We start from the raw sequence: 13,716 nt of genomic DNA, 5'->3' as shown, positions 1-13,716 counted from the left end.
CTACTGGAGAAACAGTGAGGTAGATGTACAGAAAATTATTCCTCAACAATTAGATTTTGAGAAATTATCAATAAAGAAATTAATCGTGCTTGCTTCTGCATTTTGGGATAAAAAAATTAAAACAAAGAATTGATGTTAAACTGAAATGATTTGATATGTCTAATTAAATGAATATTGGGCACACTGTTATAGAATGGAAAGAGTACAGAGATATTATATTAATTTTTATCAGAAAGGATTAAGCATTTCAGCATTTTCAGAAGAACACAGAAAATGGAACTCTTGCAGATTTTAAATATGATGAAAGTTGAATGATAAATTGTGATCATTTCTACTCGTAGGCACATCAATAATAGATGACATAAATGGTATAATCATATTCTGTTATATTATTATAGTATAATAGAGGCACAAAGTATATTATAACAATGGAATACTTTAGGTTTAACTGGATTCCAATTGAACGCATTTGATAAATACATTCCATGGTGCGAGGACTATTAATGAGATTAGGATACAGTTTTACTGAGCTGTTGTTTTTTTTTCCCATAATTCCACATACTGACTCTGAACTTCACTTGCCACCATAGTCACTTTGAATTCTTTTAATAGGAGCGGAAAGCATTAGAAAGAAGAATCTCAGAACTTGAGGAAGAACTAAAGGTATGGAGTCTTTTTGTTTATAAATGCCTGAACCATACTTGTGTAAAGCCAACACAATTGTAATAATGAGAAATAACCTATTTCAAGCATGCAAGATCATAAAGGGTTTGACAAACTAGATACTGAGATGTTCTCATAAGTGTGAGTGTCATTTAAAACTGATGTGTGCAGAAATTTCTTCTCAGTGGATATGATGCTGTAGAATTCTCTGCCTTCATCCCAGGGCAATGGAGAGCAGATCATTCGATATATTTAAAGGAGCGGATAATCATAAAAAGACTGAAAGATTTGACAAATATGAGGAACTGAGTACAGCATGAATCAGCTATAACTATATTGAATGGTGGAACAGGCTTGAGAGCCCAAGTAGCCTTGTCCACCTCAAATGTTCTTGTACATTTCTATAATGGATAAGATTCTAAGTAAGATTTTTATTTTTAAATATCTATTCAGGTTTTAACAGATTTGAGAGCTGACAACCAGAGATTGAAAGATGAAAATGGTGCATTGATTCGTGTCATCAGCAAACTCTCGAAGTAACTGGTCTTCACTTCAATACTTGCACAAAGCTTTCTGGAGCGATGGGATGTATTGCCACTGGTCGCCATGTCCAGACGCTTGCCTGACCCTCTATATAGAGGGATTGCTAATCCAGCCACACTGCTATTACAGTAGCACATGAACAGCCATCCCTGGGTAATTTGGAAAGGCATGTTCATTGAATTCTGTATAAATGATGCTCGTAACCGGTACCTATATAGCCACACCACAGAGGAACTTCACTGCTGTGAGGAATAATTATAATGGGAACCTGCAGTCTGATGATGACAACTGTCCCAATCAGCACGAGGCCACTCTTCATTCACGCGACTTTGATGCCTGAACAGTTCTTTGCTTCACTTGCATTACACGACCAGTTGAAGATTGAAGAGATGGAACAGAGAGTCCTGCTTGATAGATTCATCATTTTGGGTTGTTTACAAAAGAATGGAACAGAAAACTAAAGCATTTTTTTTAAAATTCCATTATTCTTTCTTCCAGCTTTCAATGTCTCACCAGTTCCTGTGTAGCATGTGGAACTTATTGTGGAGTTGTTCTTTATTGACCTCTGCAGACTGTTTTACGGAATGGTGACTTGGGAAGATATAGTTGAAAAGTAAGCCTCTCATCTGGCACCTTGTGTCCCTAAAAGTGAGATGCATCTACATTTTCATGACCCAACATGAGCATTTTAGCTGGTTTTATGTTACCACTAATTTTGGAAGAATAATTAAAGCACCAAAAGAATTAAATTTCATCAGGAATGGATGGAACCCAGGGAGTGGTGATATTATATGCAAGGTGGAAGTTTTTAAAAAAAAATCTAATGCAAGAGTTATTGTCTGGTGGATGTTACTTTGTAGTGGATTGCACCAGCAAAAATGATTCAAGCAATCATCCAGACATGAAGAGATCCTGAATCATTGGGGCACAGAGTTGCTGTCGATTCCTGAGCAAGCCCATTTTGAGGAGGAAGTAAAATGGGGTAAAACCGTTACAAGGGTAAAGGTTTCTTGTAATTGGCATGAGATTTGTTCCATTTGAAATTGCACTAATTTTCTCCACTTTCTGACAACTGTTTTGATGTAGCAGGCCCCCATTTTGTTTTTTCTCTCTTCAGCTTACTCTTGTCAAAAATATTTTTTTTGTGTCTTTCCTGTACCAGAGGGGGAAAAAAAAGCAATTGTGTTCCATCAACTCTTTCTACCTTCCTTGCCAAAGGCAAAAATAGTAGAATGAGTAATATAAACTTAACAGTGAGAATATACTTTGGTTCCACAACACTTTATGTTTGTTTGCATTGAGGCAATATATTTGATAGATCCTTATACAGGTTACCATACTGGCCCTGATGTAAAATCCCTCAGTTTTTTGATTTGTTATGACTTTGCAAAAGAAAGACCTCCATTTTTGTGACACTTTACTGTTTCCCTAATAATTTTCCCAGAATATAATGGTTATTGTTAAAAGCACAAACACAAGGAATTAAAAATAAAATTGCTTTTAGTGATGCCAGAACAAAACATTGACTAGGACACCAGAAAAGCACAATACTATACATCATTTTATAAAGCACCATGGAATCGGCTTCCACCTGACCCAATAGAATAGGCAAGAGTTAACTCCACCAAGTTGCCTGATCCATAATCCCTCAATACTGTAGAGTTTCACCTTAGAGTATAGATGGAGTTCCATTAGTGGCCCATGAACAAAAAGCCTAAGTAAGGCAAGAATCCTACTGAAATTTGAGAAGAGTCTATGCAGGAGTGGCGTTACTTCTGATATTAATTCTTTTTCTCTGTCTGTGGTAGATTTAATGCCAGGTTTTTTTTAAAGTTTCTCCTTACATTAAAGGGATTCCCTGAATACTGCCTTAGACTTCATCCAACTTGCACTTAAGTAATGCAATGATTTTTGAATGAAAGTGATCACAACTTCAAGGCCAGCACTAGCCAGATAAAAAGTTGCAACATTTATGAAAATTTCATCAAACAGCACCATCTGATGCTTTAATTATTCAAAATGTTTTGATGTTTGAATATGGTGTTCAGAGATCTTGCAGGGATTTCTGAGAGAGATTATGTCCCTCATTCTTTATCTCCCATTTCAGAAGTAAGCAACCTTTTATTTTGCTGTTATTGTCATGACTTTCCCTGGTCTCTTATGATGAGTGTCCAAGTAAATAACTAAGGTTTCACTGAAAAGTCTCTTGATGCAAACACAATTTCAACCGTTGAACCAAAGTATGAAATGTAATAGCCCAAGAATTCCCTAGCACTTATGTAAATTTATCTCTCTTGGCAAGTTGCCTCAAGAAATTAGAAAGTAACTTTTGTACTTCTGAGGATCAGATTTGGAGATGGTCTATCAAGAAGCATATCACTGCCTCAAGAAGCAACTTACATGATCCAAATTATATATTTATCGATGCCAACCTGAGACTTTAGAACTGAAGTTTTTGATAAAGAGCCTTGATCCCTCGTTTGTCCTTTGCCAGGCATCTTTTCACTGTAGACTGGAATATGCACTGTTTTTGTACTGTTCAAAATCTGCCAGAGAACTTCATCAGCAAGAGATCAAAATCAATTTGGCTGAGAGGCCCCATAATTTTCAAGGTGTTGGAGTTTAAGGAATATTGTTAATTAGCTCACTATGTGCTAGGTTTGATTTGATGTTCTACATTTTTTTGCATGAATTTTGAGGTAAAGACCATTTGGAATAGCCAGATGCTGGGAAGACTTCTGTTATTGAGGGGAGTGGATTAGTAAAAGAGAGGATTGACAATTATTGTGTAATCCATTTCAAGGACAATCCATTTAAAGGACAAAGAGGAACTGAATCATTTTAAATCACAATCATTAAGCAATGAAGATTTGCTATATGTAGCTGACTTCTACTTGGCTTAAAATAAGTGGGTTATATGATCTAGGATTTCACTATATTTTGGTGCTTATGGGAGGCTGACTGTTTATATGTACTTATTCAATAGAGATCGAAACCATGCACCGCGACACTGGTAGTAGAAGTGATGGCATGAGGCAGAAGAAAAAATTGCCATAAGAATAGGATGAAAATGCTTTTCTTGTCTGTCCTAGGTAGTCCACTGAGCAGAGACCTGTGCTGATACATAAACCCACCTGTCTCTTGAAGTCCAAGATGCTGAATCAATCAGCACACTTGGAAAAGCTAAAGTAGAAATAGGTTTAGGACTTCCTTTATGCTGTGTGTATCGGGTGGGTAAACACTACACATACTGCATCACTTGTGCAATAATGCTGAGTTTATCTTTTATGCAATAATGTATGTTACTTTTCTATATGCTTGCCTGCAAATTGCACAAATTCTTATTGTATAAAAACCACAGATGTGTTTGAAACCAGTTCTATATATATTTCACTTGCCTTTCAAAAATGTAAACTATATATTCTTGTACATTTTTATGTTAATATTTAAAAAAAAAGTGTGAGACCAATTCACATCAACCAGTGGTTGGAAGTTGATAAAAATGGAAAGAGACAAGCTTCATTTGTGAAGTGTCTTAGTGAGTTTCCATTACAAGTTGCTCAGCTCTCAGGCTGTACATTTCACCTTCAAACTTCACCATTCACTTTTATACTTGAGCTTTAATTTCAGGTCAGTGAATTCCCACTAACATTCCTCATTCTCAGGCTTCATTCTCCCAAATAAAACCTTTCATGACTTTGTCTTTGAAGTTGCTAAAGCCCCTTTTTCCTCCAAACAGGTTACTCCCCTCTCCCTACATCCACCACACCCCATCCCAACCAAATTTATTGAGATCAAGTCTCTTCACCGCATGGCTCAAGCTATTAACTTGGTTGAAAACATCCATCGAGTCCAATTCCCAAACCAGATGGTAGAATGGAGGATATAACATATCAATTGGGCACTTAACCATTCTGGGTTCTTTAAAGTTCAGAGAAAATAGTTACCATGTCTATAAAAGCAAAAGTTATAAAATATTCCACTTATAGTTGATTCTTCAGTACAATGGGCAAGACACTATCCCTTTGCCTTTAGAATTAAACTAAATCTAAACAGAGAAGATTTGGAAGTTCTCAAAAGATAGTTCAAGTGTTTCAACGCCATCCTTTATATTTTGACACATGATTTTGAAACTTGTCAAACAATTTAAAAGGTACCCATTGGATTTGCATTTCTGTAAATGCATAGCATTTGATGGCATTTTATTTTTGGTGCTATTTGGGCATAGCCACTTCAAGGTGGCAACAGTAAAAAATAAAAAAAAATTCAAAGCCATTTATGTGCAAGTAAAACAGGGCATTTTTTAAAAAGTTAATTATGATTTGTTAACCTACGCTGCATTTGATCCGGGAATACATAATCCTGATAGAAGGTATAAAAGTTAAACTATATTCCAATCCCTGCACTGACAGCAGTCACATTGTTGAGCACAATATGCACCAAAATAAAAATATTGTATAAAAAAAATGCAGACTTATGATGTAGCCCTTTCTCTTACTGTTTTCAGATTATGTGTGTTCCATTTTGATTTAAAGCAATGTTTTCACCAGATCTTATCTCTGAAAGAGTAATGTGCAGGAACATGGGAATAAAATTCAAAATTAGAAGTTGCAAAGGGACTTGGGAGTCCTTGTGCAGGATATCCAAAAGGTTGAGTCAGTGGTGAAGAAGGCAAATGCAATGTTACCATTCATATCAAGAGCAGTAGGATACAAGGGCACTGATGAGGCCTCACTTGGAATACAGGGTACAGTTTTGGGCTTATTTAATAAATAAAATGCTGGTATTGAGAGGGTTCAGAGAAAATTCACAAGAATGATTCCTCGAATTAGGGATTAGCATATGAGAACATTTGACAGCTTTTAGACTGTTCTCTGTGGAGTTCAGAAGAATGAGGGGAGACTTCATAGAAGCATTTCTAATGTTGAAAGACCTGGATGGAATAGATGTGACCAAGTTGTTTCCCATGGGAGTGGTGAACTTCCAGAATTTGCTGGCATGGGAGGGTGTGAAGGCCAGATTGTTGGGTGTTTTTAAGGTAGAGATTGATATCAATCTGAATAGTCAGGATATCAAAGGCGAGGCTGATTGGGAGAATGGATCAGCTCATGATGGTATGTCAGAGCAGATTTAATGGGCTAAATGACCTATTACTGCTCCTATATCTCATTGTCTTATGTTTCTAATATGCTGCATTTTCCCCACAGCACATCGATTTTTATACGAGTGCTGATATCCTCACCTGTATGACACCACTTCCTACTCCTCTCCAGGTTCTAAGCAGATTGCTGGTTTTACATCCAGTACTGAATGATTAGAAATGACCTCCAATTAAATATTAAGGAAATAAAAGCCAACCATAAATTACAATTAGTATTTTCCAGACTATTTCACAGCTTTAATTTCAAAATAAGTTCTGGTCCATGCACAGTGAAAGACTACTACTCATCTATTTCCACTTCAGAAACACTACCCTAACTCAGCGCTTTTGCTGTTGAAATCCTTGAGGCTACATTTGTTACTTCTAGTTTGTCCATGCCAATAAACTCCATTAATGGTATCGCCATTTTCTACCCTCCAGAAACAAAAAGGAATTCAAAATTCTGTTCCCTGAAACTAACATTCTTAACTCGCTGACTTAATTTTTTTAATTCTCATCCTGGTTTTCAAATTGGCCTGTGTGAAACACGAAAGTCTGCAGTATCTGCATGTATCATTGATTGTAGTAAAAACACAGAAATGCTGGAGGAACTCAGCAAGTCTCCCAACATTCATAGGAGGTAAAGATATAAAACCGATGCTTTAGGCCTAAGCCCTTCTTCAAGGTATGAGTATAAAGCAGGCAGGCACCTGAATGCTCAAGAGAAGGAAAGAAAAGGTAGGGGGACAAGTGCAGACCAACTGACAACTGACAGTTGGATATGGATAGGAAATGAGAGAATTAACGGGGAGGGGGTGTTTGGCTTTGTGAATGCAGAGCTGGGGAAAGGAGAAAGGAAAAAGGGTAGAGAGAGAACTAGACGAAAGGAGACATAGGGATAGATGAGGGGGACTAGTAAAAACAGGAAAGGTTGATGCTAGTGCCATCTAGTTGGAGAATGCCCAGGCAGAATATGAGGTGTTGCTCCAATTTATGGGTGGTCTCAGTCTGACAGTGCATGAGATCATGGAGAGACATGTCAGCAAAGGAATGGGGCAGGAATTGAAATGGGCAGTCATTGCAGTGGACAAAGCTGAGGTGCTCAACAAAATGATCTCCCAATCTGAATCCAGTCTCATGTAGAGGAGACCACAAAGGAAACATCGGATGCAATAGATGACCCCTGCAGATTCAGAACTGGTGTTTCTACAAATGGAAGGACTATTTGGGGCCCCAAATGATGGTGAGGGAGTAGGTGTGAGCAGAAGTAGAGCATCCCCTGCAGTCACGGATAGGTGCCAAGGGGATAATTGGTGGGAAGGGATGAGTAGACAAGGGAGCAGTCACTGCAAAAGATGGAGAAGGGAAGATGTATCTGGTAGTGGGATCACCTAGAAGGTGTTGGAAATGGCAGAGGATGTATTGGATGTGGAGGCTGGTGACCTGATGGGTGAGGACAAAATAAATCCTGTCCTTGCTGCCATGATCCTGTAATCCAGTAATTGCAATCCATCAGTTTTGGCCTTTAAACTTAAGGGGCCTAACAAATCACTTCTCATTGTGACTGTGGCTCCAGCTACCTGTATTAAACCTCTCTGTTCATGCTTTATGAAATCTCCCTAAAAGGTGCCTTTGTCCAAACATTTTGTTTGAAAATATACAATGATATTTTGCCAGGTTAATACATGTTTTGCATATATTTGTCTATTTAATGAGCATCAGTGGAGGATTTTTGAATCTAGAAGTTGCCTTATTACCAATAGATTAAAAATGCATTGGGTCACCATAACGCTGTTTGTGAGCCCCATGAAGATCAGTATCTTCATATTAGTCACTTATGAGAGGACTTGAGCAGCACTTCTCAAACCTATAAACTTAACCTCACATTTCTGTCTAATTTCATATCACTTGATTCCTTTAATATTTAACAAAAGCATTCTCTTTAGGCAAGAACCCATTTGGGCAGTCTTGGGCTACAGCCAAGTATTTTTGGCAACATCCAGCGAAATCTTTGTAAGTGCTACTTTGGATATGTACCATGGAGAAAGACTGAATTGAAGCAACTAGCCACTCCAGCACCATCTGCTCATGGGCAGAAGAGAAGTAGATGAAGTCCACTCTCCCAGACTATAAAGTTTGGGTGACCTCCGTAATACAGTGAACAACAAACAGTGAAAGGTGGAGGAGATCAGCAGCTGCCTGAAATGACTGAGATGCCAGGAAACTCCAAGTAAATGCAGTCTCAATTAGCATCAGCAAAGCAGTCCAGCCACGTGTGAAGGTGTACTTGAGGTTACCGGGGGTCACAAATCAAGTCAATTCAAGTTTACTGCCATCTGATTGCACAAATGCAGCCTGATGAAAGAGCAATGTAATTGACAGTTGATTTTTGAAACAATGTCCCAGAAAAACTTGATCTTTGGTTATTTGGCACTTTGTTGGGGTCACATTGAAGATTATGGAGACACTGATAGCAATAACGTCTTCCTCAATGGAAATGTGAGTTATTAGGTCAGCTGTATTGATCTGGATCTCCAGACTTAAATGTCTGTAATCTGGTTCTCAGCAGGTTCTAGGTTTCATTATTCATCCAAGGCTTCTGGTTGGGGGAAACACTGAACAATTCGATGGGGACATACTCATCCACACCTGTTTTGATAAAGTCTGTGACAGCACTGGTGTAATCACTTAGATCCTCAGCTGAGCTCTGGAACACCTCCCTATGCGCTGACTTGAGGAAGTTCTGTAACCATTCTTCACCCTCTGGAACCTCTCTTTTTAGGCTCTGACGTATGAAAGCAGAAGGAATACAGCTAGGTGATCCAACTTGCCAAAATACAGTCTCAGGAAAAAATGTTAGGCCTTCCTTTTCTTGATGTAGTGATCAAGTGTGCTAGGACCTCTGGTATAGCAGGCTATATGCTGGTAGTAGTAAAAGACTGAATACCCACCTGTCTATGCCTTATAATTTAATAAATCTATTTGAATTGTATGAGAATTAAGAGTTATGGGGAATAGACAAGTGAATGGAGCTGAGTCCATGGTCAGATCAGCCAAGATCTTATCAAATAATGGAGCAGGCTCTTTGGGCCTGATGGCTTAGTCTTGCTCCTATTTCATATGGCTGTTGACCCTATGAGAGGGTTTGTCCATCCTTTGACAGGTCTTGTTTTTCATCCTGCGGGGTGTCTAGCCACCCTCCGCACCAGACAAGCCTGATGGGGGAGACAGTTTAGTTGTGGACCATCTGACAGGTAGTACTGAGTTACATGGTACCAGTAGCACTCAGACAAGTGATCTAACGAGTAACCATACCTCACAGATAATCCTGGTGAACCTTTCCTGCACCAATTCAAAGTCTCTACATCCTTCCTGTAATGAGGCAAACAAAACTGCACATAATACTCTAAAACGTGGCCTGAAAGTTAACACAACTACAACTTGATTTGCCAACTTTTATGCTCAATGCAATGACCAAAAAAGGAAGCATGTTATACACCTTCAACCTTTCCATAAGTGTGTCTGCTTTCAGAGACTTATGGATTTGCACCCCAAATCCTTCTGTGCATCAATGCTATTTACTTTCTATTTTGACCTCTCAAAGTTCAACACCTTACATTTGTCCTGCTTAAACTCTATCTACCATTTCACCCCTCAAATTTCAAATTTATCTTGATCCTGCTGCAGACAAGAGAATGCAGATGTGGGAATCTGCAGCTAAAAAAACAACTGCTGGAAAAAAAACTCAAGCAATATCTGTGGGAGGCAAAATAAATTGCTTACTGAAAAAGTTGGGGATGGGGGAGGTGAGAAAGGGAGGGAAGCCTCTTATATGCTACTTTTGTGTCTGCTTCAACCACTGTTCCTGGCAGTCTGTTCCAGGCATCTACCACTCTGAGTATTTGCCTTGAAACATCATCCTTGAACTTTTTCCCCCTCACCTTAAATGCACATTCTCCTACGTGTAACGTTTTTGTCCTGGGAAAAAAGATTCTGACTTTCCACCCTATCCATTGCTTTCGTGGTTTTCTACAACTCTATCAGGTCTCCCCTCAGCCTCCAGTGTTCCAGAGAAAACAACCCATAATTGTCCAGTCTCCCCATAACTCATACCCTTTAAACCAGGTATCATCCTGGTAAACTCTTCAGTGCTTTGAAAAAAGTCTCCTCATCTTTCCTGTAACAGGACAACCAGAATTGTCTGCAGTATACCAAGTGCTGCAAGATTACCTTTATTTTACACCCATTGCCCTGTCCAATGAAGCCAGACATACAATATGCTGTTTATCACCCTATCTACTTGCATGGCCACTTTCAATGAGCTATGGAGGTAGGCTCTCAGATCCTACTGCATGTCAATATTTTAAGAGCCTATTAACTGAATACATTCTCTTTACACACAACCTCCCAAAGTGTAACACCTCACTCTGGTCTGGAATAAAACCCATCTGCCATTTTTCTGCCCATATCTGTACAGGTAATTGATTTATATCCTGTATTATTCTTTAATAACCCTTTACACTGTCCACAACTCCACCAATCTTTGTATCATCTGCAAACTTACCAACTTACCCATCTACATTTTCATCCAAGCTGTACGCATGTCTCTCTCTCTCTCTCTCTCACACACACACACACACACACACACACACACACACACACACACACACACACACACACACACACACACACACACACACACACAAGATCCCAACACCAATCCTTGTAGGTCACAGGCCTCCATCTTGCTTTCCACCATTACATCAGGTTCTATGGCTCAACGAATTTTCTCTCCAACTATCAACTTACTGTGGGTCAACCATGGGCACTTGTTGAGCCTACCATGAGAAATCTCAACTCAAAATGTTAAATGATTCCTTCCCTCACAAATGCTTCTCAACCCATGAATTCCTCCAGAAATTTTGTTTTTGCTTTATATCCTGCGGAATCCTTTGAAAACATTCCTTGGTCGCCATATGTCTCTTCCCCCCCCCCCCCCCCCAATATTTTGTGCCATCTCCAAACATACGAATAAGATTACCCAGTTTAATATCTTCCATACATGTCCCACCACTGATCCTTGTGGTTTTGGAACACCACAGGTCACTGACCTCCAGGGAGAGCATCACCAAATCTGACTTTCTGGTCATTGTCACAGCGATGGGAGCTTGCTATACATAAATATGTCACTGGTTTTTTTTTAAACTGTGGCCGCTTGGAAAGTTTTTCTAACTGTAAATTGCTGTACAATATCCTCAATGGAATTTTTTGTATGAAATAAATTAGTTTTTTTTTCAATTTTCATAACGACCCAATTACCACAGATTTAGTATGCACATTAACCTTGATTTTACTGCCAGATTTTTTAAAAACACTCAATTTCTGCAAGATTTATTGCTGATTGCATTGGGGTTTTTTAAAATCCTTGGATGAAATCGCAGCGATAGATTCGAATACCTGAATCAACTGGAGTTTTTAATCGGGGTTCTCATTTATGGAAATGGTAGCGTTTCGGCTTTGAACGATATTCAAAGAACATTTTTTGTTAAATGTCAGACTTTAGGCTCAGACAACCCTTGCACTGCCTTGGCCGTGGGACAAGATGATTCAAGTCATCGGACCAGTGTAAAGCTGCGGGCTGTTCGGTGAAGCGTAGACTTTCCTGCGCGCTACACTCCCCGCTCCTGTCCATTCCGACCCACTTGCACTGTTACAATGTTATATTGTAAATAGTGGTCGGAAAATGCCTTACAAGGCTGCGTGTCGACGGAACTATCGGAGAAGTCTAAACTGCCAGCACTTGGATATTATCAGTGAACTGTGAGAAGCCATATACGGGCAAAGCGTGGACTTCACTGGCAGTAAAACCTTTTAGCTCTACGATAGCCCCACCAGGAGTCAGCGAGCTGTTTCTGCAGGACGGTATCGCTGTGTTGTTGGGCGCTTTCTCAGCAGCTCGACATCAAAAGGTACCTCCTCCTTTTCTTTCAAAGCTCCACAAGGACCTCCGGTTCTCGTAAAATTTTAGAGAAAATTTATAATCCAGGACTCCAATCACCCATCTGAGGTTTTTTTTCCCCTGTTCACATTGCCCATTGGGTCAGAGGGAAACCGCACAAGAAAACCGACCCAATTTAGGGATTAATCCCTAATCCCATTTTATTCCCCCTGCACGTCAGGGCCAATTACAATCTGCACATAGGACGGGGGTGGTAACCGGAGCACCCGAGGAAATCCACGCAGTCGCAAACTTCAAAATAGACTGAGGCAGCACGAGAAGTCAAAACTGAGCCCTGGCCACTGAAGCCGAGAGGCGGAGGCTCTACCGACTGTACCCCCCGGCAATTTCTTTCTATTCACCAGTGGAACCCAGTCTATTCAACGAAATACATTGGATGTGAAAAGGTGGAACCATTCAGGAGACAAATTGTGAACCCCGAAAGCTGGGGTGGAATCAGCCGCGCAGTTGGTAGGAGACATCAAATCCTGGAGTTGTCAGATTTGGGATCAGACCACGGGATGCGATGGGAATCACAACGCTCCAAATCCATGTATCCTTATCTTTGATGTGGCCCCTTGTCAAATACCTAATGGGAATCCAAGTTTGCAACATCCACCTACTTCTCCTCATGTTGTATTCTGAAAGAACTCCTGTTTGACTTTCAAACAGAACCTGAATCCATGCTACATCTGTCTGATTAAACAATTTCGGTCCAATTGTCTTCCTATTTCTTCATTAATGATAGCTTCAAGCATTTTCCCCAACCAGATATCAAGTTAACTGGCCTACACAGGTAAACCCCGACAAAGATTGGGGGTCCATTTCGGGACTCGCGTCGTAAGACGAAATTATCTGTTCCTGCCGCTCTGTGAAGCACCTGAGTATACGATTTGACATTAAGTGTCACACAAATATAAATTGATGTCTATTAACCACAAATTTTGTGTGGAAAGTGTCTTGAGAATAGTATAAATGTATTTTAACTCTGGTTTATAATTGGCATAACTTTTTCTTCCCCTCTCTCATACAGATTTGCTCTGGATTTAATACCCCACTCCTGCCAAGAGCCCGACCATCGCGAGCTCCGATTTGGTCATCCCTGCTCTGGATGTTCCCTGTGCCTTGTTCAGAAGAACGTTAAGGACATTCTTTCAGGAATTTTCCACCAAAATGTCAAAAATGATTGGAGACAGATAGAGATTCTGAAAGGGGAAAGAGGTGTCAGAAACTGTCCAAGCAAATCCACGGATGATTTCTGACATTTCTCCCCCATTTCTGATCATTGTAACTTTGAAATATTCTAAGGAGTAGTGATCTGCCTTCTGGGTAATTTTTTTTTATTTAATCAGTGGTGTGGCATTTGTTGCCT

General features: G+C 39.6%; 1 protein-coding gene across 3 annotated transcripts in view; it reads left to right on the top strand.

Annotated features, from left to right (window-relative positions):
• The window catches only part of LOC138742565 (protein phosphatase 1 regulatory subunit 12A-like), a 194,292-nt gene extending 188,578 nt beyond the window's left edge, over positions 1–5,714 (top strand). For all 3 annotated transcript variants that reach the window (XM_069897140.1, XM_069897150.1, XM_069897158.1), the window contains 2 exons: positions 613–663; positions 1,117–5,714. In XM_069897140.1, coding sequence (XP_069753241.1) covers positions 613–663; positions 1,117–1,203 — 138 coding nt within the window. In that variant the 3' untranslated portion in view covers positions 1,204–5,714. The remainder of the gene's footprint in view (positions 1–612; positions 664–1,116) is intronic.
• The last annotated feature ends 8,002 nt before the right edge of the window (positions 5,715–13,716 follow it).

Source organism: Narcine bancroftii, chromosome 1, assembly GCF_036971445.1.
Source record: "Narcine bancroftii isolate sNarBan1 chromosome 1, sNarBan1.hap1, whole genome shotgun sequence".
Taxonomy (NCBI): domain Eukaryota; kingdom Metazoa; phylum Chordata; class Chondrichthyes; order Torpediniformes; family Narcinidae; genus Narcine; species Narcine bancroftii.
This window is presented reverse-complemented; position numbering and strand designations above follow the sequence as displayed.